Source organism: Sinohyriopsis cumingii, chromosome 8 (assembly GCF_028554795.1).
Source record: "Sinohyriopsis cumingii isolate HCF-2022 chromosome 8, ASM2855479v2, whole genome shotgun sequence".
Taxonomy (NCBI): domain Eukaryota; kingdom Metazoa; phylum Mollusca; class Bivalvia; order Unionida; family Unionidae; genus Sinohyriopsis; species Sinohyriopsis cumingii.
Window position 1 is genome coordinate 88,989,738 of NC_142968.1, and position 25,927 is coordinate 89,015,664.

The following is a 25,927-nucleotide window of genomic DNA, read 5'->3' on the forward strand; positions in this document are numbered from 1 at the left end:
TAAAATTAATAATTGACCAAATTAAAACAACCTGACCTTGAATGTAATGTCTAAATTTGGGACAAAGTAGAGTCAGCTGACTGGCATGCCTTTTGCAGCTTTAGTTTGCATGACATGGCCTCACTAAGGAGGGAACTGAATCTCTTTGCGTTGTTGGTGGCTGCACAGAGAGTGACCACTCCCCATTTTGAAAGCACTACCTTAGAACCAAATATGAATTTACCACTTTCACTGGATTTGCTTGGGAAAATTGTGATATTGAGACAAGAAGTGACAGATCCCACTGGGATCTCACTTGCATGTGTAGAAGAAATTGCCTCTCATTGTGCTAAACATTGCTAGAAGCTCATCTTTTAGTTGAGCAGTCATGCTCCTAGCAGGTGACACAGATAGAGCTAGGATGTTCAGCATTTCCTCCTCTAACCTCTTCATCTAATGTATTTGATGGAGAAAGCAAATGTTTTAGTAAATTATGTTTCTCTGAAAATTCTTACCTGATCATGTTGGAAATAATCCTTCCCACCCTTCCTGGAATGCAAGTATCCTTTGTGGCAGGTGTCTCAAACACGTGGCCCACCAAGCCATATCCTGTGGCTCGCAAAATGATTAGCATCACAGGGTGTCATTAGAGATAGCAAAGGTGGTGCAGCCCTTGGGCCACCAAAAATAGCCTCATGCGGCTGTCAGGGTGGTTTGAGTTTGAGACCCATGCTTTATGGTGTTGCTGAATTTTTTTAAAAAAATGGTATATCCAGGTAAAATCGTGGTCACATAGCTGGTGGAGAAGGGGAGTTAACTAGTAAGAGTTGCTTCCCTTTGTCTATATAACTTTTTAGACAAAGATATATTTCTTGTTTTGGGAACGGCTGGATTTAGAGGAAGCAAAGAAAGTTGTCCTAATGTAATGTAATCAGGTAAGTATTATTGGAGAAACATAATTTACTAGAAGATTTGATTTCCCTTGAGGTTTCAAGGAAAGGAAATTGTTTCGTATAACAACTTAATGGTCAAATGTGGAAACTTATTTTTAAAATTTTGGATACCTTAAAACCCTGTACTAATTGTCATACATTTCTGTTGTACCATTGATGAAAAATTGTATGGTATGACACTTAAAAATTTGGCACATGTTTAGCTGCACCTGTATGTGAAAGTGACATATCATTAGGAGAAAGAACTTGCTAACATAGAGGTTAATGTGTAGAGTATTTGCAATAGGTAATGAAATTAACAGTGATCCTGTGGAGAAAATGCATTGACTTGACTAATGCTGCGCATGTCATTTTGGTCATCTGTAGATAAAGAAACAAAAGCAAAACAAAATAGTGATAGTTACTGTGCATTCAGAAACAGAAGTCATGATCTTGGCGTATTTTCTGTTTAAATTACTAGTGTACAAGCCATATTGAGAAAATAAATTTATTATATCTGTACTTTTAGTTAAGTTCAGTTCTCTCGAGTCATACATGGGGTACCCATAACCCCTTTAAATATAACCTAACAGAATATATTTTGCCATGTTATACTTGATATTTGCTTCTCTTATTTCTCCTTTCTTGAAAGACCACCTCTTGTGCCAAAAAATAATGGTCTCTCAGGACAAGTGGTCTGTCATGACAGGTCATAACACTATACAGTCAATAAATCTGTGAATAGAGAAACCAGTCTTTCAAGACAGGTGGTCTTTCATGGCAGTGGTCTCTCAAGACAGGTTTTACTGTATGTTGAGACAATGTATAAGAAGTATTTCATACAGAAATTATAATGAGATAAATCATGTGTATGTATTTATTGTATCATCAGCAATGTTTAATATGTGATCTTCTTCTTTCAGCCTTGGTCAGTTGATAACAATGGCTGGTCTGGACAAGCAGGGCTCCCCATTTAGCATGACATCAGAGAAGCCATTCTCCAAACATTCCAAGCTGTCCAAGTTCCCAAACAAGTCAAATGGCTATCAAGGAGACATCTCCTCTAATGGACATATAAATGGTTCCTACAAGACCACAGCTCTACAGCAGGGTTTTAATGGCAGCAACCTGCGACCTAAATCCTATCTCAGTACACAGGACCCAACTATGAAGGGTTTTAGTGCTGGTAGTGGTGGTGATGGCTTTAAGGAAGATAAAAAACCAAGGCCTGCAGATGATCTGTATGATAGATTACGACAAGAAACAAGTGGAATCTTCCAGCATATGAGTGATGAAGATCACCCTGCCAATATCACTGCTGATTCAGGTAAACACCATGACTCTTCTAATGAAGACCGGAGAGCAAGAAGGAAATCACCACTTCCACAGTCTGATCATGAAACAGAAGAAACCCCTAGATCCCCTCGCCAAGAGAAGTTGGGTTTAAGGGGTCCAGAGGGGGAGGTAATCATGAGCCTGTCCCCTTTTGACAGTGACCACTCCAAGGATCATTTTAATCAATCTGATGAGAGAGACTTGAAAACAGCTAGAGATACAGAACGGTCAGAGTTCCCAGATAAAGGACTGGCATCACGACACAGTGACTTCAACTATAGCATGGAAAGCTTTGATCAGTCATACCTCAGTGAGAGGGGAGAGATGGTTCATCTTGGTGATGACCTTGAACTTGCATCACCCTTACCCCAGGAACAAATAGACAGTGAGGAGGAAGATTTCTAGGCACTAGGAATTTTCCTGCTAAGATTTTTCAGGACTGCTTGAACTGAAGAAATGTCATGGGTTCAGCGAGGCACTTCAGAATTTGTGTACCAACAGATGACAGAATTTTCAGTGACTTCTTAGGATCTGTAACATAACCTTAATAGCTTTTGTTGTCTAAACTTTTTGATGAATTAATTCTTTTAAGACTTTAACAGATTATTTAATTAGAATATACAAGTACGGTTTAGTTAGAGATTCTTTGAAGGTAGTAATTTTGTAATGAGAAACTTTGATTATAAACTCATTGCAAATTAAAAATTGAAATATTTCAGACAGGCTACATGACAAATTGAAATAAAATTATCATTGATGATTTGAATGAAGATTAATCATGTCTCTTTCAATTTTAGTTTTAAAACTGATTGTACATTTAACTGAATGTTTTTCAGGGTAGATGTCTGTACAGCAGGGTAATTTAAGCACTGATAAAGATAAATGAATGTTATCAAGTCAGGACTCTTACAGCGAAACATAATTGGGACTTGGGGAAAGGCGCTTCAGTATGGAGTAGTCAGCCATAGATGAAATATAGAATTTTGTATCATTTTTATATGAACTTTTTGAGTAATCAGAGCACCCTGGCATATCAATTTTTGAAAAATTGGCTGTTCAGCCAAGTACTGGTAATAGAGTCATGTAACAGCTAAGTATTGGTATAACAGCCCTGGAACAGTCTAGTATTGGTAGTACAGCCATGGTACAGCCAAGTATTGATAGTACAACCCTGTAACAGTCATATATTGGTAATACAGCCATGTAACAGCCAAGTATTGGTAGTACAGCCCTGTAACAGTTAAGTATTGGTAATACAGCCATGCTACAGCCAAGTAGGGGTAGTACAGCCATATGACAGCCTATTATTGGTAGTACAGCCCTGTATTAGTATTACAGCCATGCTACAGCCAAAAATTGGTAGTACAGCAATGTATAAGCCTAGTTTATGCTTATTTAAAATCCTTGTTTTATTAATTAATTGCTAATTCATAATAGTTTGTAGCATTTAGAAATTGTAATTATTCATTCTTTTCCTACAATTTCTCTTTTAGTTTTAAAAAACAATTTTGCGCCAAAACTGGAAAACAATTAAAGTGTCTAATTCTTACTTCCTTGTGGAATGCAAATTTTGGATTCAAAGAGAGAGAGAGAGCTGTGGGTGGAATGATATATATTTACATATGCATATACTTGTGTGTATATATGACATATATTTACATAAAGCTTTTTGCTGGTCATGTCCAATAGACAAACTGAAATGACTGGTTGATAACTCTGCTTGTTGGGCATTTGTCAGTTTTCATATGGTACCCATAATTATTCTATAACATTGAATAATTGTTTTGTTTAACACTGTACAGTCTCATATCAGTAAATTGCAGGTGTGAATGCAGATTGAATCTCTGGACTTCTCAGAGTCATCACCCTGGAAATACTCTTGAGTTAGCTAGTTCACTATCAGGTTAAATATATCTACTTAGTTGTATGTACTTTTAAAGCCCTTTCAATTACAACATAACTTCTTTTTAAATCATACGAAAAGCAGAAAAAAATGTTGTTAGGTGAGATTCTCTAAAAACATTTCAAGAAAATATATCTTTTTAAAAAATGTTGAAAAGAATGGATATTACTGTAAGTTGAGTAATAGCAGCTCCGTATGTAATACGTCACATTTTCCAGTACATTAGTGTATGAAATATATTTATTGTCTTCTTACTATCAATGATAAATAAAGAAGTAACCTCTTTTGTTTTTATAATAAATGAAATCTGCATACAGCAGCCACAAATATATTTGGAATAAATGTCTCGTATGGTCAAAATGTTTCACAAACCAAGATGCATATGTATGTGTGCATCGCTCTGGTTAATACAAACACCAGCAGACAAATGAGGATAGAATTGTTTTGTTTTATCTAAAGTTCTTATGAAATGAAGTCTTAAATAAGGGGGAAAATAGATGATCTAGTGTTGATGGAAAATACATGACACCTGTGTTTATCATTTCAGTTTTTGTGCTTATGATTGTTACTTTGCATTTTCTACTCAAGGTAAATAAGTAGTCAGTACTCAGAACTCCAAGGATAAATCAGCTTAAAATTATAGTAAATTTTTTATTAGCATTTGAAAGCTCTTCAGTTGCTTGAAATAGAAAACAGAAAGGATAAAGATCAAATGATGATTTCAGACATTTAAAAAAATATTATTTGCCTTGGAACAAAGCATGAACAATTTACAATGTATAGTTTCTGATAAACAGATAAGTAATTTTACCTTCCTAAAAGAAACATATAACACCAGCCAATTTTACCTCCATAGCAAAAGTATATTAGAAATATATTAGAATGGAAATTTGTCATGAGAATGGTGGATATGACTTGCTTTTTCTTGTATGGCTATTGTTTTTGTTAACTGGTTAACATGGATATCTATATATATATAAACAAATGAAGTATAACATGACCAAAAAAATACTAATATACCTAATTATTAAATGTTACAGAAAGTGTGTCATTTTTGGTTCTGGGTTTACAGCTACTTTATTTGTAGTATTATCCTTTGATGATTGACTAGTTTTCTCTCAAACTAGCAATTAATAAATCATTTCCTTCAAACAACTATTCTTTCCAACTTCCCACAGCAACTGTTTATGTTAATCTTATGTTTTAAAAATTATTAATTGAGATCAAGTAGAATTAGTACCTCAAAAATGCATAAAATGTACATATTTCCAGTAAGTTCGGATGGTGAAGTTTTATTTTATCAGGTCCCTAAACAAGTCGTTGAGGATGATAATAAAAGCTGTTGTTGCCAGTACCTTTTTTAATTAATTCAGACTTAGACTTCATATTTTTTCTGGTCAAGATCTGATTTGCTAGCAGACTGTAACACCATATAGTTTTATAAAAACACATGGTATAAGGGATTGATATAATGTCTATGGTACAGATCATGGGGCTTTGAGAAGTCCACTAAAAATGCTTTCACACCCTTTTGTCTCATGCTTTGTGACTAACATGTTTAAACAGTTAAAAATATAATGACCAAATGGACAGTACAATTATGGACCTCTGATGTCCAATTTCTGACATATCAAGTTAGCAAATGGTTATTTGGACAGTTTTGAGTTCATTTGTCAAACATTTTGAGCTATTAATATGATTGTAGGATCTCTTGATTATATATACACACACACACACTCAAGATTGTAAAGATTGTTTATCACATGTAATTGGGATGAGGATTTAGTTACTGTTATAACCAAGTAACATTATATCCAAAACTATAAGCCTTTTTAATTTAAAATATTTAACTTTGCCATGTCGATGATGTTGGGCATAAAGTAAACAGTTGACACTGGTATGATTATTGGTTGAACTTGTATGTAATCATAATACAATTTTCAAACATACATTTGTATATATGCATGTTATCCTTAATTTTAAAAAAGTGATAAACCACTAAGTTTTACCATCCGATGAAAGTGTCAACATACTTGTACATGTACCAATTCATATTTATATCATGGAACCAAATCGCAATAAGACCTGTGTTGTATAATGAGAAACTGAATCTTACTATGGTATTTAAACATTCTGCATGTAAATACCCATTAAACAGACTTTTTCATTTTGTACAATGCTGTTATCTGTGATATTCTATTTATATGAAATTTACTGAACCAAATGTTACTTATCCCACTTGTTCTTCTTGCACAATTATAGCCTTGTAGAATAATGCTACCAAGAATTTTGTAAAGTTCTTTAGAAATATACTTGTTGGTAAATTGGTAATTCAAACAGCTGTAGGAGTTTGCCTATCTCATATAAAGCCCTAGATGAATAGGTCATTTTTAGATGGTCTTTATTCATGCATTTAGAGATTTTAAGCTACATGTATATTTCAAAATCAGAATAGCACATGCCGCTTCAGCTCAGGTTTATATGTTTGTAAAAACGTCCATTTTGTAAGTAATTCCTAATTTAGCGCTACAGTGTCAGTATTTTTTCCCCTCACATTTCTTGCTGAAATTTGTACAATCTCTGAATTCCATAAAATAGTCTTTCACAAATTTTCATTGATAACCATGCATGCTGTATTGATATTGAGGCAGAAGAGTGCTAATCATGGGACGAGGACCACCTGGTTAATGAAACAGTTGTCAATTTTCACCTTAACTATCATCTTGAAAACAAATTATACCTTAAGATGATTATTTTTAGATAAAAATATGTCTTTATTGACATAAGTAGCACAGGAAGTTGCCAGTGTTTTTACATTTTTGTTTGTTTTCCACCATGCTTGTCAACTATTTGCATATTTGGAAATCCCACAATAGACTGAGGTACTTGAGAAATCTTAAAATTCTGAGAATAATTCAGCTTGAACTGGTTTATTTGTTAACCTATGTTAAGGATTGAGAATCATGTCAGTCAGATAAAAATGTAAACATTTTGAGCCAGTTGTATGAAAAATACAGACATTGCAACTTTAATGAGTAAATGGTCATGTAAGAATAATGTTTGTACACACTTGACAGTGTGCCAAAATTTGCCAGATCAGTGGGACTAGACTTTGAACCCATGGGGTCAAACTCTTCCTTCATGATGTGGCGAATATTTGCAAACTGCAAATTTTATATATGTTTATATTAAATAAAGTGCAGCTCAATAGAAGTAGATGTGAAATATCACTTGGCATCTTGCTTATGAGTTACACATTTATTTCAGAACCATTGGTACAAAATCTCACAATAGATAAAACATTATTTTTCCATGTTCTGAAATATAGAGAATCCTCTTTCAGAATAGGTGTGATAGGAAAACTGCAAAATGTTCGTTAATTTGGTCTCACGTTCCTTCAGGTCTAATGAACAATGTTTTAATAGATATTATTTAAGTTATTAAAGTAGTGTAGGTGGAGTATTTTAGTCACAATTTTTTATTATTAACCCTTAACCTCAACAGGGTAGGGGTGTAACTTTGATCATGTTTGATTGTTGACATTTTCACTTTTGAAAATTGTTGTAGCAGTTTGCTCTTTTGTGTGAGATTGTATAAAGTGTAAATATTTTGATTTATTTCATGTGTACACTGCATTGAGCTGTAAAAGCATACAAATTTATATCTGGTATTCCATGTACGACAATAGGTTGTGACCAATCGTTTAGGGGAAATAAAACCTGCTAAGGTTGTGAAACTATTTATTCCAGCTTTGTTTTTAGAGCTTGTCTCAGTTATCTTTTTAAAAATAAAATAGTAATATGTCTCATAGAGTTGTTGTTTACTTCATCAGCTCTTTGTCATTATGATAGTAGTACTTAGTACTAAACCATACTGTTAAAGATAAAGCTACAGTTACCAATGTGAGTCAGATGATTTTTATTATAATTACATTTGTGAAAACTTAAAGGGTTTCTGTAATATTATACAGTTTACAAACCCAGTGATTTTTGTCAAGCTTGATGTAGAGATCACTTTATCATCCATGTCCACACCCTATATTAAGGCCAGTGTTAAAGTATTTTTTAAACTACCCTCAGTGTTACAATTTTTTCACTTTCTCTACATTTGAGACGAGCTTGGCAGAAAGCATGTCTTTTGTTTATGTAATCAACCTGAAGCAAATCTGGATGTCCAATTTTACCATCCATAGAAAAAGTAAACTTGAAAGACTTGACATGGACAATGCATTCTCATTATTTGTATAGACTTTCTGCAAGTCACTTTCACCTTACTTTTGAACTGATGACCATATTTGTTGTTTTGTTAAGTAGAATCCAGAAGCTAAAGCAGCGAAACATGATTTTGTCACAAACATGGGAATTGTCTCCTGCCATTGCTCCCTAAAATATCGGAGGATTGGGAACTGTATGTATGACTGAGCCAAACATAGGTAATAGCTCTGTAAAATATGGTCAGATTCTTTCTTGAAATTGATCATCATCAAATATCCTGCTAAATTGAAGGTTTCATTGGTAGTATGATTGATAATAATGGGGCGTTAGTTTCACTGGCTGTATCCATGAATCGTGGGTTTGATATCACGTCAGGCCATCTGAGGTCAACTGTCTCAGTGTGTCGCTGAGAAAAGGCATGTAACTCTCGTATCCTAAAACCATTAATGTGTTCAAAGTGCCGTTAAAACCAACCACCCAACAAAAATTGATTATTTCAACTCTGGAGGCCATATTTCTAATCCAGTTTTTATCAGACTTGGAATACGAGTTTATATCACTCAGATTGTCTGATAATAAAGTGATCTAGCATCAGATTGGTTGAGCTTTTTGTCTTCTGTATTTCTGATCTGATTTTTTTGTCAGATTTGGAGTATCTGCCTGGATCATCAAGATCTTGGATGAGTCTGGTAATGAGATCCACACATTCATTTGGAAATCTTGCATCAGAATGGCTGGGTTTATTAGCACTTGGAAAGCAGCTTTTTTGAACTGAATTATATCAGAGTTGGAATATTGTATTGATTGATAGGCAGATAATACAGGTGCATATCACTTGTTTGGGGTTTTACATGTTTAACTCGGGAAAGTGAGATACACCTATGTTGTTGGTCTGTCAATCTATTTGCCAAAATTGTATTGTAACTCTGCACAGCATGTAAACCCCCCCCCCATTCTGAGTACATCTGGTAACCCCTTATACATGGCATACAATCATGTCATGTGATAAAATGATCAGCTGTCATTCATCCAGGTCCAGGAAATTCCTCTTTTGATTGATTTCATCGCATTATTAATGGAAAATCATCATTTGTGTTAGGTGTTTTTGTATGGGAATGTGTGAGAGAAATTTTGGAAATTGTTGAGCAACAGACTGAATATGTGCACAAAACTGGGCTTATTGGTTGAAGAAAGAGCTGATCTAGACCTGTACTATTTCAGTATATTGACATTTTTATATGCCTGCCATAACGGTATTTAACTAGTTAATTAATCAATGGTATCCTTGTGTCTGTTACAAATTTTTACAGCACAATAACTTCTCCACCATCTAAAGTTAACAAAACTTTATGGCTGGCTTGCTGTTAGGTTAATGAAGAAGTCTATAGATTTCATGGTTCAAAAGGTCCAGGCCACTGCAGAAATCAAAATGTTTTCTGCACAATAACAAACTTTGTGGATGGCTTTCACTTTGGGAAAGATAAAAAGCTTATTGCTTTTGGAGTCCCAAGATGAAAAGTCAAGCTTATCATGATTCAAAGACCAAACTTTGTGGATGGTTTGTGCTTTGGGCCAGGAAGTACCTTATAATGAATTTGGGGACTTAAATATAGGGCTGGCGTATAAAGTGATGTTAACAATTATCTAGTTTTAGATAAGTGAGTTCAAAATTTGTATGAAAACACACTGACAGTCTGTAGTTAGTCATTACTAAGTTTACATCAGTGGCCACTTTAGTACTGAGTGGTACAGGAATGGATCAGTTATCCCAATATTGAAGCAAATTTATGTATTCTAACAAATTGTAGAATCTTGCTCACACAAGCCACCTCACTGCTGGACTTTTTTTCAGCATTCATTCTTTTGAATAAAATTATAGTCCTGTTTCTCTTTGCTTAAGAGTACCATGAAATAAGCATTATATGCTTACACATAGTTATCTATGTAGGAACTAGTAGGATATGACTTTGGAGATTATTGACTGATTACCTGTACCTTTGTCCAAGATATGAGGTCTCAAACAAAAGTTACTGTGCAGAAAACATTATTTTCTTAGTAGACTTACCAAGACTGACCTGTTACCTATAGACCCCAGAAACTCTGGGTGGCTTTATTACCACAAGCAAGGAGTTTACTTAGGCCTAACCCTTTTTTCTTCGAACCAAAATATCACTGAACTCTGGAACAATATGCCCTCCACAAGCTTGGTCAAGATATGTGGTCGAGAACTAAAGTTGTTATGCAAAAACTTAAATGACGGTGATCTTGAGATTTAACCATTTTAATTAGAATCAATTGGTTTGTTTCTTACTCCATGTAGAAGTCCTCTGCAAAGTTTCATGTTGTATATGATGTAGAATTTGTGTAATTTTTCAGAAACCAGTTTTCTTATTTCAGCTAGTGACAATATTTGACCTTTAGACTCTTCATCAGTACACTTCTTTCATAGGTTTCACCAGCAAATACATTACCTGATCACATTACATCAGAATAACATTCTTTGCTATTCCCAAATCCAGCTCTCCCCCAGAGAGTGGAAAAATACACTTATATATATATATATATATATATATATATATATATATATATATATATATATATATATACACAGACACACACACACACTCATTGTTAAACAAAGGGAAGCAAATCTTACAGATTAATTCCCCTTCTATGCACTAGGGTGCAAGGGACAGTTTTTATGGACAAATTTAATGCTGCATTCTCCAATGTGGCTATCATTCTACCTGGTTTTAACTAATTTTTACCTTTGCTGCCTTTCAGTAAACATTTCCTCCAGACAATCCAGTTAAATTATATAACTTTTACGAATAAAATGTATTCATCCGCATTCCTTTTCAATAGTACCATACATCAAAATGTTATTTTACATGGTACAAACATCATTAAAGTAAAAATCGGATGAATTTATTGATATTTTTTAACCTAGTTGGCATTTATTTCAAATAATATATATATTATATACATGACCCTTCTATCCCATTGGTGACCTTTCATGGGTCATCTAGATCAAAATATTATGATCTCAACTCAGATCAAAAACTTCCTTCTCCAATGACAAGTAAGGAAGTGGCTCACAGCAGGTATACCCCTCAAATATGCTTAAGGTGGCGCTCTTCAGTTTCGTATTTTGCATAAGGGTTAGGATTTTAAAGAAAAGATTTTTTCCGGCTTTCTTCAATGGTTATACTGGCTATTTAAAAAAGACCTTGTATATCTTAGGTATAATTCAAAGAACCTTTAATTCCCTTTATTTTGGTGTATGATTGATGGGTGTACTATGGGTTATAGAGTATATAGCTTGGCCTTACTTCAGATGTGCACCTTTCAAAAAAGTCATAGCTCTACTTGGTCATTTTCACTTCCTGAACTTCATAGGTAAATTGTATAAAAAAGAGCTGATAATTTTTTTTATATTTTATGTATTTGGTAATTCATTCATTGCACTTTCAGAAGCTGGTATTGTCTAGTCTGGCAAAATTCATTTTCCCTACTTTAATAGATGCTATGTATAGTGTACTTTAGACTAATTCAGACTGATTTTTTAACACAAGGGAGCTGTCATTTCAGTTACTGGTATGTTTAAATCATATACAATTTCCAAAAGTACAATATCCAAAGAAATATCATCCACATTACATTAATGTAGCATAGAGGTATGCCAACATTCTCTCCATTGTGCATGTATTAAATGAGAACTACTTCACCTTACATACGTCACTCTCTCAAAAGTACATATTAACTGGTGAGCACCCCCTAACCAGAAGTAAAGATTTGTACAAGTGCCAATATGTCAGGTTGGAGAGCACATTTGCTACCATACTTTATGAAGGTTAGTGGCAAATGGACACATCAAGAAATGGCTCTTGACATCAACCTCCTGGAAATGAAAGCCATTCTCAATTCCTCTAACACTTGTGTAGAACACATGCAGATAATTTGGTAGTGGTTATACACTTCCTTAAGCAGGGAGGGAGGGACAAAATCTCAGGACCCTTGAGTAATGGTATGGAATTACCTGCAGTGATGTGCTCAGTACTTGATAAATATTCAGGTCTGCCACATGTTGTTGTGTGTTTAATGCCATTTTTCAGCAAACGATAGGCTATATGTGGCAGCCAGTATTAATGGTGGAGGAAGAACCCAGGAAATCCCCAGAAAGAACCACCGACCCACGCGAAGCTACTGACAAGCTTTGTCACATACCCACATTGGCTGAATCCAAGACTCGAACCCATGCAGACAGAGGTGAAATGGCAGTGATCCATAATGGAGAGCACTTTAGATCCACTCAGCCACTCAGGGCCCCAGTCTGCCACATACCAGGACAGCTCAGCATTTTTTTATGATGGATTATCATGAGGAGGATAAATAAGTACTTCATACTTAGTGGTCTCTTCATCCTTTTAGGGTCAATCAGGTCTTTGCCCTGTGGGGCCACCGAATGATACATCTTTTTATGAGATGGAACAACAAATTACCACCCTATGTTTCCCCTTTTCCATACCCAAAAGCAAGGGCTGTCAATGCTCTATCAGTCAGCTGAGAGGAAATTTGGGTGTATACCTTCCTTCCACCAGACCTGATACCAAAAGTAGGTAATAAAGTGAGGGTCAGGAGCTGCTACATTGATGGGCAAATCCTGGGTCAACAATCTGATCACCCTGTCAACAGACATACCCAGTAAGGTCATAGCCACCTCGAAGCCCAGGTTTCATTCATGTCCTGAGAACTCTTCCTTCCTGTCTGGCTCATATCAGGGATGTCTTGCATGAAAAGGAGTTTAGATATTCATTTGTGGAGAGGATAGTAACAGCTAGAAGGCCCTCCACTCAGAAGGGACACAAAGGGAAATGGCAGGTTTTTAATGGCTGATTTGAGATATAGTGGAGTCAGTACACCCCTTTCCCCCACATTCTCAGAGACGTCACAAAACTGCTTTCATTCTAAAGCTGGCCAATGTCTTTCTCTTTCTCACTAAAGACAAGAAGTTAGTCCCCATCACCATCAATGGATACCAGTCCCTGATCTTGGACATGTTCCGACATCATAAATGAGACAATATTGGACACAAAAAGGAGCTCTACAACTTGATGTCCAATTTTTATTTATCCAAACCATGCTCCCTCACATTATCCCCAAAATGGAATATCTCCTGGGTGTTGACATGGCTTTCTTCCTCAAAGTCTGAGCCCCTCCCATCCACATCCATCAATCAGCTATCATATAAGACTTGCTTCCTGATTATGCTTGTCTCAGCATGCAGTCAGTCAGATACATGCTCTTTCCATGGACCCAAACTGTGTACAGTTCCACCCAACTGATCAGCTGACATACTGACACAACCTGGTTTTATTGTGAAAAAGGGTTGCCATTGCAACTATTCATCAACTCTCCCCAATCGATACACCGAGAGAGGTGAAACGTCCAAGATACTGTACACACTCTTAGATATGTCTGAAACATACAAAGAACATCTGCAGTGGCTGAATCAGTCTTGATCTGCCTTCAAAGTCCAGAGAGCAGGACATAACATAAGCCCTAGCTGCTTGGTTAAAGGGAAAAAATATGCATGCACTGACCTCTCAGGAACTTGTACAGCTCATGAAATTTAAGGTTCACAAAATGCATGCAGTTTCTATAACTTTTCCATTTGAGATATAGTGGAGTCAGTACACCCCTTTCTCCAGCATCTGTGGTTTATAGTCTCAAAGAAGAGAGAATCTTAACTGATTGAATCATTAGTAGCCGCAGAGACAGTAACCACTTCCTGTTTATGACAGTACAAACTCAGAACCAGGCAGTACTGGCTACTTTCACAGGTCACACCTGCAAAAACTTAAAGGGACAGACCATAATCAAGTCTAGAATCCCACAGATCTCCCTTGCATATGCATACACTAAGGTCTCTGATCGTACTAAACTAACATTTGGAAAATTTCATTCATTAGCAGAGAAATCATGCTCCTCCTGTGTGACAGGTAGAGGTAGGATGCTCAGCATTTTCACCTCCTCTTTCCTTTTCTGCTAATGTTATGTTGTCAGATAATGTATTTGATGGAGATATCAAACTTTGTGTAAATTATGCAACTCATAAATATTTACCTGATCACATTACAAATACCCCTCCACACACACAATGCAAACATCCTTTAAGGTATTGCTCAAGTAAAAACAAAAAGGGGTTTAAATGGAGTATGACAGTAGCCACCTAGTGGGTAGAAAGGGGAATTAACCTGTAAGAGTTGATTCCTTTAATCAAAATAATGTATAGAGAGAAAGATTTTTTTCTATCTTTATGAGAGGACTGTATTTGGAGCTAGCAAAGAATATTACCATAATGTAATGTGATCAGGTAAATATAGGAGAAATGTAATTTACTAACAAAATGTGATGTCTTCCTTGCTCCAAATGCAAGCTATTCACATCATTTGGTCCAGGTTTGTGATATGGAACCAATCTTATTGTGCCCAAACCGTTTTTCTTTTATGTAGTTACAGTAACCATTTAAATTTTGAGCCCAGAATTGATAAGCTTATTCCTTGCCTAAAGGGCAAGCTATCCAGGTAGACATCATAAGAAGTTTTACAGTGAAACTGCCCATGTTGTTGTGACCATTTATTACAGACATGATTGTTTGTGCTTATGTCCAGTGGCTTTTATTGCTATCACACTAGCAGAATCAAATGAATGGCAAGACAGCCCATAGATGGTACATCAGCCTTGGCAAAACCCATAAATGACTAAAATGCAAACCTGTTTTGCAAGTTATTAATTAATTAAATGAGAAGAATATGGGCAAAAGAACTGTCAGCTATTTAAGTTTTACTAAATAATATAAATTGAGGTCATCAAAACAAAAAAACATTTTTTCTTTCCTTTCCTTATAATGAGGCTTTCATTTCTGTAAGTTAAAACTGGTTTTCTCAAAAACAGAAGCAGGTTTACTTCCCTTTCATTTCAATAAGGCCTTCTGGCTGTAATGCCAAACTGAAAGAGGATGTTTGTTGACCTTGATAGCACTGGCAGAAATATTATGGCATCTTCCCATTGGGCTGTGTGTTGTCTCAGAATCAGTAGCATGTCTTTCAGCATCATCATTAATACAATAATAATACTGGAACTCATATAATTGTTACAAAATTGGATTTTTTCTGGACGTGGTTTGGATAAGAAATTTGGCCCCATCTCCAATTCCAGATCTGTCCACTTTTCCCCATTTGTGTGTAAAATTTTTAAAAAAAGTCAGTACGTTTCAACAATTCTGTACCTTTTCCTATACTGACTTCAGGAGAGTAATTGTTATAATGAGTGTAGCAAGAGTCAAAATAAATTAGGCTTTTTAGTTACTTACATGCTCTGGAATACTTTCTTGGTAAATTTTTGTGAATTAACCGTGTAAATTTTTTAAAAAATTTCCAATTTTATCATTTTACTAGGAGGAAAAAACCCTGGGATTTGTTTTGTAAATGGTCAGAAAATTCCCCCACAATATAGTTAATAAAAGGTACAGAATAGTCCTGATAATGTACTTTATGTTGCCTGGGAACCTCTTATGATCTGTCTCTTACCAAAGTGTTACACATTAAATTTCTGCTAATTGTCAGCGTGAATTTGTATGAGATCTTAATGATAATGAGTAGGGCATTCTAGAAGGCTATGTTTGTAAGATCAGATAATGCTACACACTAAAAGGGTCATCAGTTTACAACAGATTTTGATACTAAATTGTCCATGGCATAATGATATCAGTCTAAATAAATTATAAAATTTGAGAACAAAACACTAATTGACTAAACAAATGAAGATAATCATGTTAAAAATAAGGTATATAATCATAACTCTCAGACATTTATAACGGGTTGAGAATTCATGTAATTTACTCGTAAATCTTAAGCATTTATAATATGCGCTAGCAAGACTTAAGTATGGTTTACTCATCAATCTCTGGCATTTATAACACGCACAAGCACGACTTCATTTTGGTTTGCTCATAAATCTCTAATATTCATAACATGCACAAGTGAGACTTCATTTTGTTTACTCATAAAACTCCGGCATTTACGTTTTGTAAGAGACTAATATAGCATGAATCATTTTCAGCTGAATTTTGAATTGTGTAGTTTCAAATACTTCTGGATATGGGTGACAGTTAATTTTGTTTGTAGAGAAAAATTACTTTTTAAAAGTATCAAATTAAAATTGTGCCAAAGCATGGGTTGTGGTTTCTCAAACAGAAATATAATAATACCATGGTTTTTATATTTCTTGATTCCCAGGAAGGTAGATTTTGCAAAGTGAAAGAAAGAAAGAAATCATATTTACTGATTTTCCTTATAGATTTGCTATACAAATTTCAATACCAATGAATATTCCAAATGTTTGTATGTGTGTGTGTGCACAAGAATATGAGAGTTCATTCCAGTAATAATGTTTCATTACTTTTTTCTTTTGGAGATTAATAAATATTGGTAAGTTGAAGTCAAATTTGTGTTAGAGACCACCTGCATGCAATGACTGCCTGTATTAAGTGGACATTTCAAAAAGTATTTTTTATTTTGTTCATTGCATTCTGTCAAATACTTGGTGCATTTGTTCTAAACTGGTAGGTAGGTAGGTAGGTTTTGGAAGTTGAGGTGGAAGGTTAAAGAAATGTTTAAGCTGAAGATTTGAGAAATATACAGTTATACTTTGGTCTGGCATATTCAGGCACCTGCTAGCTCTGAATACTGAGCAAAGGAATTTAGAGGTACTCAGCAAATATTTCACCCTTGTACTGTGAATAGCTCAGGACTCTGATGTACATAATTTTAAAAGATTTCATGACAAAATAATTACTGTACCAGTATGTACAAAAATACAGGCAACCTCTCCTCAAAACCAACAAATTATAGCATGAAAAAACCATGACTATGTAAGAGTAGTGGCTATTACAGGAAGACAAAATACATGTGAAAAGTGGCAGCTGGAAAACTCAGACACCTGCTGAAGAAAAGTAGAGTTTGCTGAGTAAATATGTTTGGGATGGGTGGGGTGGAATCCTGTGAAAACGGAATATTATCATGCATGACTAATTGATGACAGGTTTTACAGCATACAAATATGAATACAACTTAATTTTTAAAAAACATTACTGAATCAGTATTGCAAATCCCACAAGTCTTTTTACTACACATTCCTCAGCCCAACTGAATCCATCCGTCCCCCAACTCAGCCCGCAAAAAACAACTACTATCAACAGGAAATGACCCAGGGTTCAGAATGATGCATCTTATTGCATTGGCTGCATATACAAGCTTAATCAGGAAATGAGTGACAATTTCTCTGTTATTAAAATGTATGTACTTTTGACTTTTGACACCATCCAGTGCAGGAGCCAATAATGACCCTTCTTCTTTAGAGCTCTAGATAACTAGAATATGTGTATATTAAGTGAATATTTGACTAAAAATGCATACAGAATTTTATATGAATACAAAGAACACAAAATTTCATTTTAAGCATTTAGACTCAAGTCCTCAATGTTCTGTATGTAAATTCTGCCGTAAGCAAAGTCAATGTTGCATGGTGTGTTAGATAAGTTTAAATAAGTTTCAGATGTTCCTTGCGTATTTGATATTTAAGTACCTGACCATTGCGAGAACACTCACACAGAGCCATATAATTAAATGCACCCTGAACTTAGTCTTGGTCGTTAAGCCATTTAAGATATTCAATTTAAGTACCTGACCATTGCGAGAACACTCACACAGAGCTATATAATTAAATGCACCCTGAACTTAGTCTTGGTCGTTAAGCCATTTAAGATATTTAAAAACAAAAGATTGCCATCTTGATGATTAAGAACATTTTGACTGATATAGAAAGTTATAATGGTACATAATCAGCCAGTCCAATCTGTATCACATTACATTTTGACTGATATAGAAAGTTATAATGGTACATAATCAGCCAGTACAAGCTGTATCACATTACATTTTGACTGATATAGAAAGTTATAATGGTACATAATCAGCCAGTCCAAGCTGTATCACATTACATTTTGACTGATATAGAAAGTTACAATGGTACATAATCAGCCAGTCCAAGCTGTATCACATTACATTTTGACTGATATAGAAAGTTATAATGGTACATAATCAGCCAGTCCAAGCTGTATCAAATTACATTTTGACTGATATAGAAAGTTACAATGGTACATAATCAGCCAGTCCAAGCCATATCACATTACATTTTGACTGATATAGAAAGTTACAATGGTACATAATCAGCCAGTCCAAGCCATATCACATTACATTTTGACTGATATCGTTATAATGGTACATAATCAGCCAGTCCAAGCTGTATCACATTTTGAGTCATCACCATTAATTCCATTCATTATCCATATCTATTCTTAAGGGTAAACTTGATGGAATAAGCAGCGACAGAAATATCTTGAAATTTCTTGGTTGTCCCAGGGCAACCAGTTTTGAAAATCTGGTTGCTATAGATTTTTCTGGTTGCCAAGTAACATTCTGTTGTTGCCCCAAGAGTGATGGTATTTACGTACCAAGGATTATATATAAAAATGGGCATGATATGGACATCCTATTGTTTTATGTATCCAAATTCAGTGATCAAATTATTATTGTTTTGAAATGTATAAATGTCCTATTTATTATTGTCTTGCTTTTGTCCACAATGGGCTTTCATACTGAGAAAAGAAAACTGGTTGCCTAACTTTACATTTTGGTTGTCCTGGGCTTTCTGGCAGTATAATTTCTACCCCAGGACAAATAAGTATTTGATACTTTAGGACAGTTATACCACCCCAGCATAACTCTCCAAATATCAATCATGGGGTGCAGAAAGGTCAGAGAAAACTTAACTATACTTTAATATTTAAACTCAAAACACACGCACACACACACAGTGTGTGTGTGTGTGTGTGTGTGCATTATTTAAAGGTTCAAGTCAATATTTCTGCATCACAGCAAGCACACAATTTTTCTTTATGGGGTAGACAAGACCAATTCCTCATTTTCTAAATAATGGTTTGCAGCAATTATGAATTATGTAACAAAGAAACAAAAAGTTACAAACAAATCAGTTATGCTTTAGAAACAAAATGCATAAAATATATCTTGATCGCTTGTAATGAAGTTTAGTACCATGTGCGCATGGTGAAGGAACTTCAACTTTCATCAAATTAATGATTATGAGTGAACTGGATAGTTCTTCAAGTCTCTGGTCTTCAGCCATCAAAATATAAAATTCTTTACTGTCCATAGATAAATTTCAATATTATTTTGGAACAAGAAAGATGCCCCTCCCCCATCTTCTGACTTGTTAACACGAACAAAAATATTAGCAACTACAAATGATTAGTTCCATGAGACACACTCTTTCATGGATTTTTAATTATACCTGCAATACTTTTCTTTATGTAATACTAGATGCATGGTTCATATTTCCCCAATAATCTCTTACGATTTACTTATTGGCCAAAGCTTTTATGATGACCCTTTGCAAACACACCATCTTTTTACGTAGTAGATCCATGACGTCCCTTTGAATTACTCAAGAAAAATCTTTAAATGGCCTGTAAACACTGCCTTGCTCTTGTGGATTTACAAAGTTTACATTTCCTCTTTTTCATATTAGCTGGTGGTAGTTTTGCCTGATTCCGAATTGTATTTGGGGAATTGTTGCTGTGCCATTGATTTCAGCTGACAATGCTTTAATGTGATGGTTGAACTTGGCATGTGCAGCTATTCGCTCTTTGGTTAAAAAAAATTAAAAAGTAGCACAACAAATGCTTCTTTTCTTTGGAAGATAATAATGCATCTTTCTAAATAATTATGCATTAAGTTGACATATAACATGATCAGAAATGGGGTATGGTTTCATATTTTGTCAAATTTTTATTACGTTGAAAATTTTATAAAAACTAAATATATCCTCCTTAAAATAAATGTTGAAGCTAGTGTTCATAAAGCTGTGCATTTTGCCTGTTCTAATAAAGGGTCATAAAGAATGTGATCACTCAACTCGTCCACATTCCAAGCCGCTCCTGAGATTAAGATTCATAACAAATTTGTTTCAATCATAAATGTCAATGCTAGAATGTTCACACATTGGTGGCCACATTGACATAGCAGTGTGGGAACAAACAGACCTCAACAACCAGGTTCTTCAGTTAGAAACAGTATGGTTTGTTCATGAAGTCACTCTTGTTATTGCTTTCTGAAAAACAAGACCTATTTCAACAGTTTGATTTTGACATAATGTCTAGCAATTTTCTTGAGTCAGATTTTATTTAACTTGCAACCTAGATGGAACTCTGAAATAAATGATATGAACTAATGCAAACATGGGGCAAAGGTTTCCATTTTTTTTAAATAACAGAACATTTACAAGCTAATATTTCAATACTGTTTTGTATGATCTATATTGTGTGTTAACTTTTGTCTATGATTGTATGCTGTACTTTAGATCATAGTAAACAGAGTCTTTACTAGCATTTAAGTTCAAGGCCAGTCTTGTTCACAATTAGACAGATTTTTCCATTGGGTTATTTCATCATATAGGTGAAGTGACAATATGTATAAATAAGGATTTGATAAACAAATAACTCCTTCCTGTTTTAGATCATTCTGTAGGCATCCAAATTTGATCAGGGTTTACAGTTGTGCTGTTTAAATTAGATATCATTCTAGAGGAATTATTTAAAGTATTCATTCGAATTATTAAAGTACTCATTGACTTTTGGTGCCCCAGGTGGTCTAAGGCACTTTATTTTACCAATCATTACTATCTCATCTCTGTCCATGTGGGTTCAAGTCTCCAGCTCGGTCAATGTGGGTATGTGAGAAAGCTTGCCAGTAGCTTCCTGTGGATCAGTGGTTCTTACTGGGGTTTTCCTGGGTTCTTCCTCCACCAGTTATACAGGCTGCCATGTACAAGCTTATCATGTGCTAAAAAACAGCATTAAGCCCACAACAATAACAACTTAATGACTTATGGATTAATATATTGCTTTGGGTGGTTTTGAACTCATTCAAAGATATTCTGGATTACATCACTATGTTATATCAAGACATTTAAGACAATCGGAATTCAACTGGAACATTCTATACTTTTGGACTAATGACAGGACATTTCAAAATTATTTGGGATTTAATTCACAATACAATCAAGCGTCTCTGGAAATTTCACTTTGTATTCTAGGGAAATAATTTGATTGTTGATTTTTTAAAAAAATTTGGTCTCACTTTCTGTTATGTTTTGAGACCTAGATTCATAACAAGTCTAACACAATAAAAGATCATAAAATGACAAGACAAGAAAGACAGGACCTATAAGTTGAGTTTACAATAAAAACATTGGACTATTATAACACGACTTTTTGATGAAAGGTCAAAAGGGTGAGTGTGCATGTCATACAACTTGTCTTAGCCTCACAACAGTTTACAGAAAGTACAGTGCATGAACAAAACCCACCAAGAACTTAAGGAAATATAAGCAAATGAAAAAACTTTAACCAAAACATTAACAAAAAACTTTCTTTGTGATCTTGACTCCAAGGTCAAAGGGCCAGCAAGTGGGTTACAGAATAAATTATCTTACCTTTATAATGATTACTCCCAAGTAAGAACAAAACCCATCATGGTGTTAGGAAATACAAACAAGTTAAAAACTTGAATCATAACCTACCTACAAATTTTCTTTAACCATGAAAGTGACCCCAAAGTCCAAAAGGTAAGCATGCACATCAGAGAATGTATTGCCTTAGCTTCATAATGGTCAATCCCAAGCTTTTGTAAAGTCCATCTATGTGTTTAGCTGGCAATATAAATATATGAAAACAAATTGTCTATGAATCTGAATGCATTTTTTTAGCTTCTTATGATCCAGTCTAAGAATGATTAAATCCATCATGGGATTTAGGAAATACATGTTATGACAAAACTTTAACCAAAATATAAAGGAAAAGTTTTTGCAATTGTGACCTTGATCTTAAGGTCAAAGGTGCAAGCAAGCATGTCGCACAATGAAACTGTCTTAGTTTCATAATTATTCATGTCATACATGATGTAACTCAGTCATGGGGTTGGGAAATACATGCTAATGAAAGGCTTGAAAATAAACTCATGAACTGCCAACTGTACAGATGCTAGGAGAGTGACTGTAATGTCTTGCTTTCCACTAATGTGGGCTTGAGAAAAACCTTCTAGTCATTAAAGGTCACTGGCCACCTATAATGTACAAACATGTGATATTGCTGTAGTCATTAAAAAACGCATTTGTTATTTATGCACACCATAAAAATGTTTAATTAGACTTAAAAATCTGCCTTTTTAAATAAATAAAAATTACTTGGCAATCTCCGTAAACAATTGGTAGTTTCCGCATGCCCAAAACGGATATGACATATATTTATCCCTTCTGTTCAACCTAGTCATTCAAGTGTTTAATTTTCCCTCATAAAAGTCTGTGATATATCTTACGATTGTGCTTTTGTACAGCAAATATGGTGCACTGTGTTGCATATGAATGTAACCAAAAGAGTGATGATGGGATAAAAGGGTTCTTTCTATTTCTGAATGGGATGGGAAACTTATAAATCCCATAGAAAGCTCTATGGTGCATACAAGAAGAGGGATAAAATGAGTGTAAGTAAAATATATCAAATAAAGTACAGTAATGTTAATGCAGATGTAAAATATTAATGTTTAAAATAATCATAATACTTTTTGAACGTGTAGACTTGTATGAAACTCTTTATTAAGCATTATTATTACCAATATGAACTCAAAAGGATTTTTAAAAAAAATATGAGGCATTACTCTGGGATGTTTATCATTTATAGGTGCACAACTATACAGAATCAGTCATATATATATATATATATATATATATATATATATATATATATATATATACACACACACACACACATTCATATACCTTATTTACTGTATATATCATGACATGATCATTTATTTTTATGTCCCAGAACTTATGAATTTGTTTCTTCTTCAAGGTACATGTCCCAAGACTTAAGAAACGAAATAATATTGTGTTTAATTGTGCCTCTCCCCCAGTGCACATTACAACAGAATAGATCAACAAAACACTTTTTTGAAAATAAAATGAAAGAAACTAACCTTGCATTGTTATCATTTATTCCTTCTTTATTCATCAAGCAAAATATATCCACGAACTCTGTATATGTAGCAGATGCCAGCTGGTGTATGCATCCTAACTGTAGTGTGTATCGCTTATGTCAGATAACAAAATCGCATGTGAGACGGGAATATCACCCGACTGCTTGAAGGCACCTGCCATTTATGCATTATATATTATAAGGTGCAAAATGACAAAGATTGTATTGTATCAAGGTTATCTATACGATGGTATCTCACACATAAAAATCATTATTTGAAAATACATTCACTGTGAGGGCAAATGATAATCTTTTCACTAGCATAGGTTACAAAAGTATTATTAAAGCAATGATAGCATAGGTTACAAAAGTATTATTAAAGCAAGTTATTGACGTGTACACTATTTAATATGAATGAAAGTTTGTATCAATTATTATTACATATGCCAAACAATAGAAGCCTGGGTGATGAATAAACACAACTGGCAGCAAGCAATCAACTTATTGTTTAATTTTACTGATGGGATATCAAATACAAAGGTTATTTTATTACAAAGCAAGCCAACCCTGGAAACTGACTTTGGATTGTTTTAATTGTGCTGATTTTTTTATTATTAAGTCGACTGACATAAGGAAGCCACCTTTGTTTCCTTTGGATTATTTTAAGTGTGCCAATTTCTTTTTTTACAAAGTTGGCTGACATAGTGAAGCCAGCATTGATTCTTTTCAACCTGTATTAACAGGAATTTTTAAAATAAATTGAAACAATGGAACAGTTTTGAAAGCGACACAATCTAGTATGTCATGCACGCATATCGATATAAGGCTGAACAGTAAATTAGTTTCAATAGTTTCAAATAAATGTTCCCTATCCATAGTTTAGTGTTTTATTTTTTTATGAGATGCATGTACTTCATCTTGTGGGGATAAATGTATGTCATTACTGGTTGACAACCTCTATAGGTGGGATATAGTAACTAAGGGGAAGTAACAGAGTTGTATACTTCTATTTTGAGCAATTATATTATTATTTCTTCTTTACACTTTATAATTTTTTATATTCTTTTGTACAAGTATAACTACTTTTAATCATGTAATGCAAATCTGATGAAAAAGAAAAATGTTAGAGTATGGCCGGTGACCTTTAAGCCTGTTTAAAATTTATCAATATTTGCCCATTTCTGTTTGAACAGATTCTAATAGTAGATTCAGTAGTCAAAAACTTTTGACCAAGTGTGATAATAAAACACTGAGACAGTCTTATTAAAAATTGTTTAATCTGTACACATAGTTTAATCTGTACACATAAATATATATTACATAAATACCAAAGTTATAGTTTCAAAGTTTCAACTTTTCAGAAATGTATGACTAGCCAGCTGACTTATAAAATTACATCCATTAATTACAACAGTTTAGATAATTAATTATTATTATTTTTATTTTCAAAGATAGTATCCTGATCCAAATGTGTGTTCTGTATGCATATATGTGTTCTCTTTTTGACTTCTTCAGAGGACAAACATTTCTTGGCAACCTTAGATCTTTTAGAGACACAGTATATGTGGTTAACTGCTGTAATATTAATACCATATTTATTCCCTTTAAAGTCATATCTACCTGCAAATGTTAGGGACCCGGTTCCACCATTGCATAATGTTCTGGCAAATCATGGCCTTTGTTATTTATTCTGATTATTCCTAATAAAGAAGCAAAGAATCAATTCTGCCAGTGCATTATACTACAGCAGATTTGGGTCTGTGCTGCTTGCAGTTGGACTTATAAGTGAGTACATACTGTACCTTCATGATAATTCAATTAAATTTGCCCCTTGTATGGTTGTACACAACTACTTTATGTACTCTTCTGATAAAGAACATATAAAGACAGGCTATACTTGGAAAATTTTGTTCAGCCTTGATATTTTATAACTTTTAAGCAGAATAGATGAAATGTTAATTAAAATATAAAAATGTTGGCATCCATGCATATTAAAATTCCACTGTTAAGTCTTTCTGTAAAGCATGTTGTATACCGAGAATGTGTCTTGAAACACTTTATATTCCATGGGCTGAATTGTTATTCAGTTGTTTCCATCACTAAAAAGAATTAATTTGCAGTTTATACTTTGAAATATCCTGTTGTCGATTGAGGATTGGAGCAAAACAGAAAGTGAGTTAACATGGCACTTTACTCAGAGATCTGCTTGCCAAAATGCATGATCACTTTAATGGATATATTTTTAAAACAATTATAAGAGATCCAGAGTCTTTTTTAGAAATTACAAGTTTAGGGGTAAAATATTCTCTTTATTCAAAAAATAAACAAGGGAGGGAAATATTTTTAAAAAATTGGTTGGTTGGTTGATACAGAAATAACAGTAGAGCCTGAA

At 34.2% G+C, this 25,927-nt stretch overlaps 1 protein-coding gene across 1 annotated transcript in view; it reads left to right on the forward strand.

The window, feature by feature from the left end:
• LOC149794100 (centrosomal protein of 78 kDa-like) overlaps positions 1–7,957 on the forward strand; it is a 122,913-nt gene extending 114,956 nt beyond the window's left edge. The window contains exon 15 of the mRNA XM_089968072.1: positions 1,835–7,957. Within this exon, the coding sequence (XP_089824198.1) occupies positions 1,835–2,651 (817 nt within the window). The 3' untranslated portion in view covers positions 2,652–7,957. The remainder of the gene's footprint in view (positions 1–1,834) is intronic.
• The last annotated feature ends 17,970 nt before the right edge of the window (positions 7,958–25,927 follow it).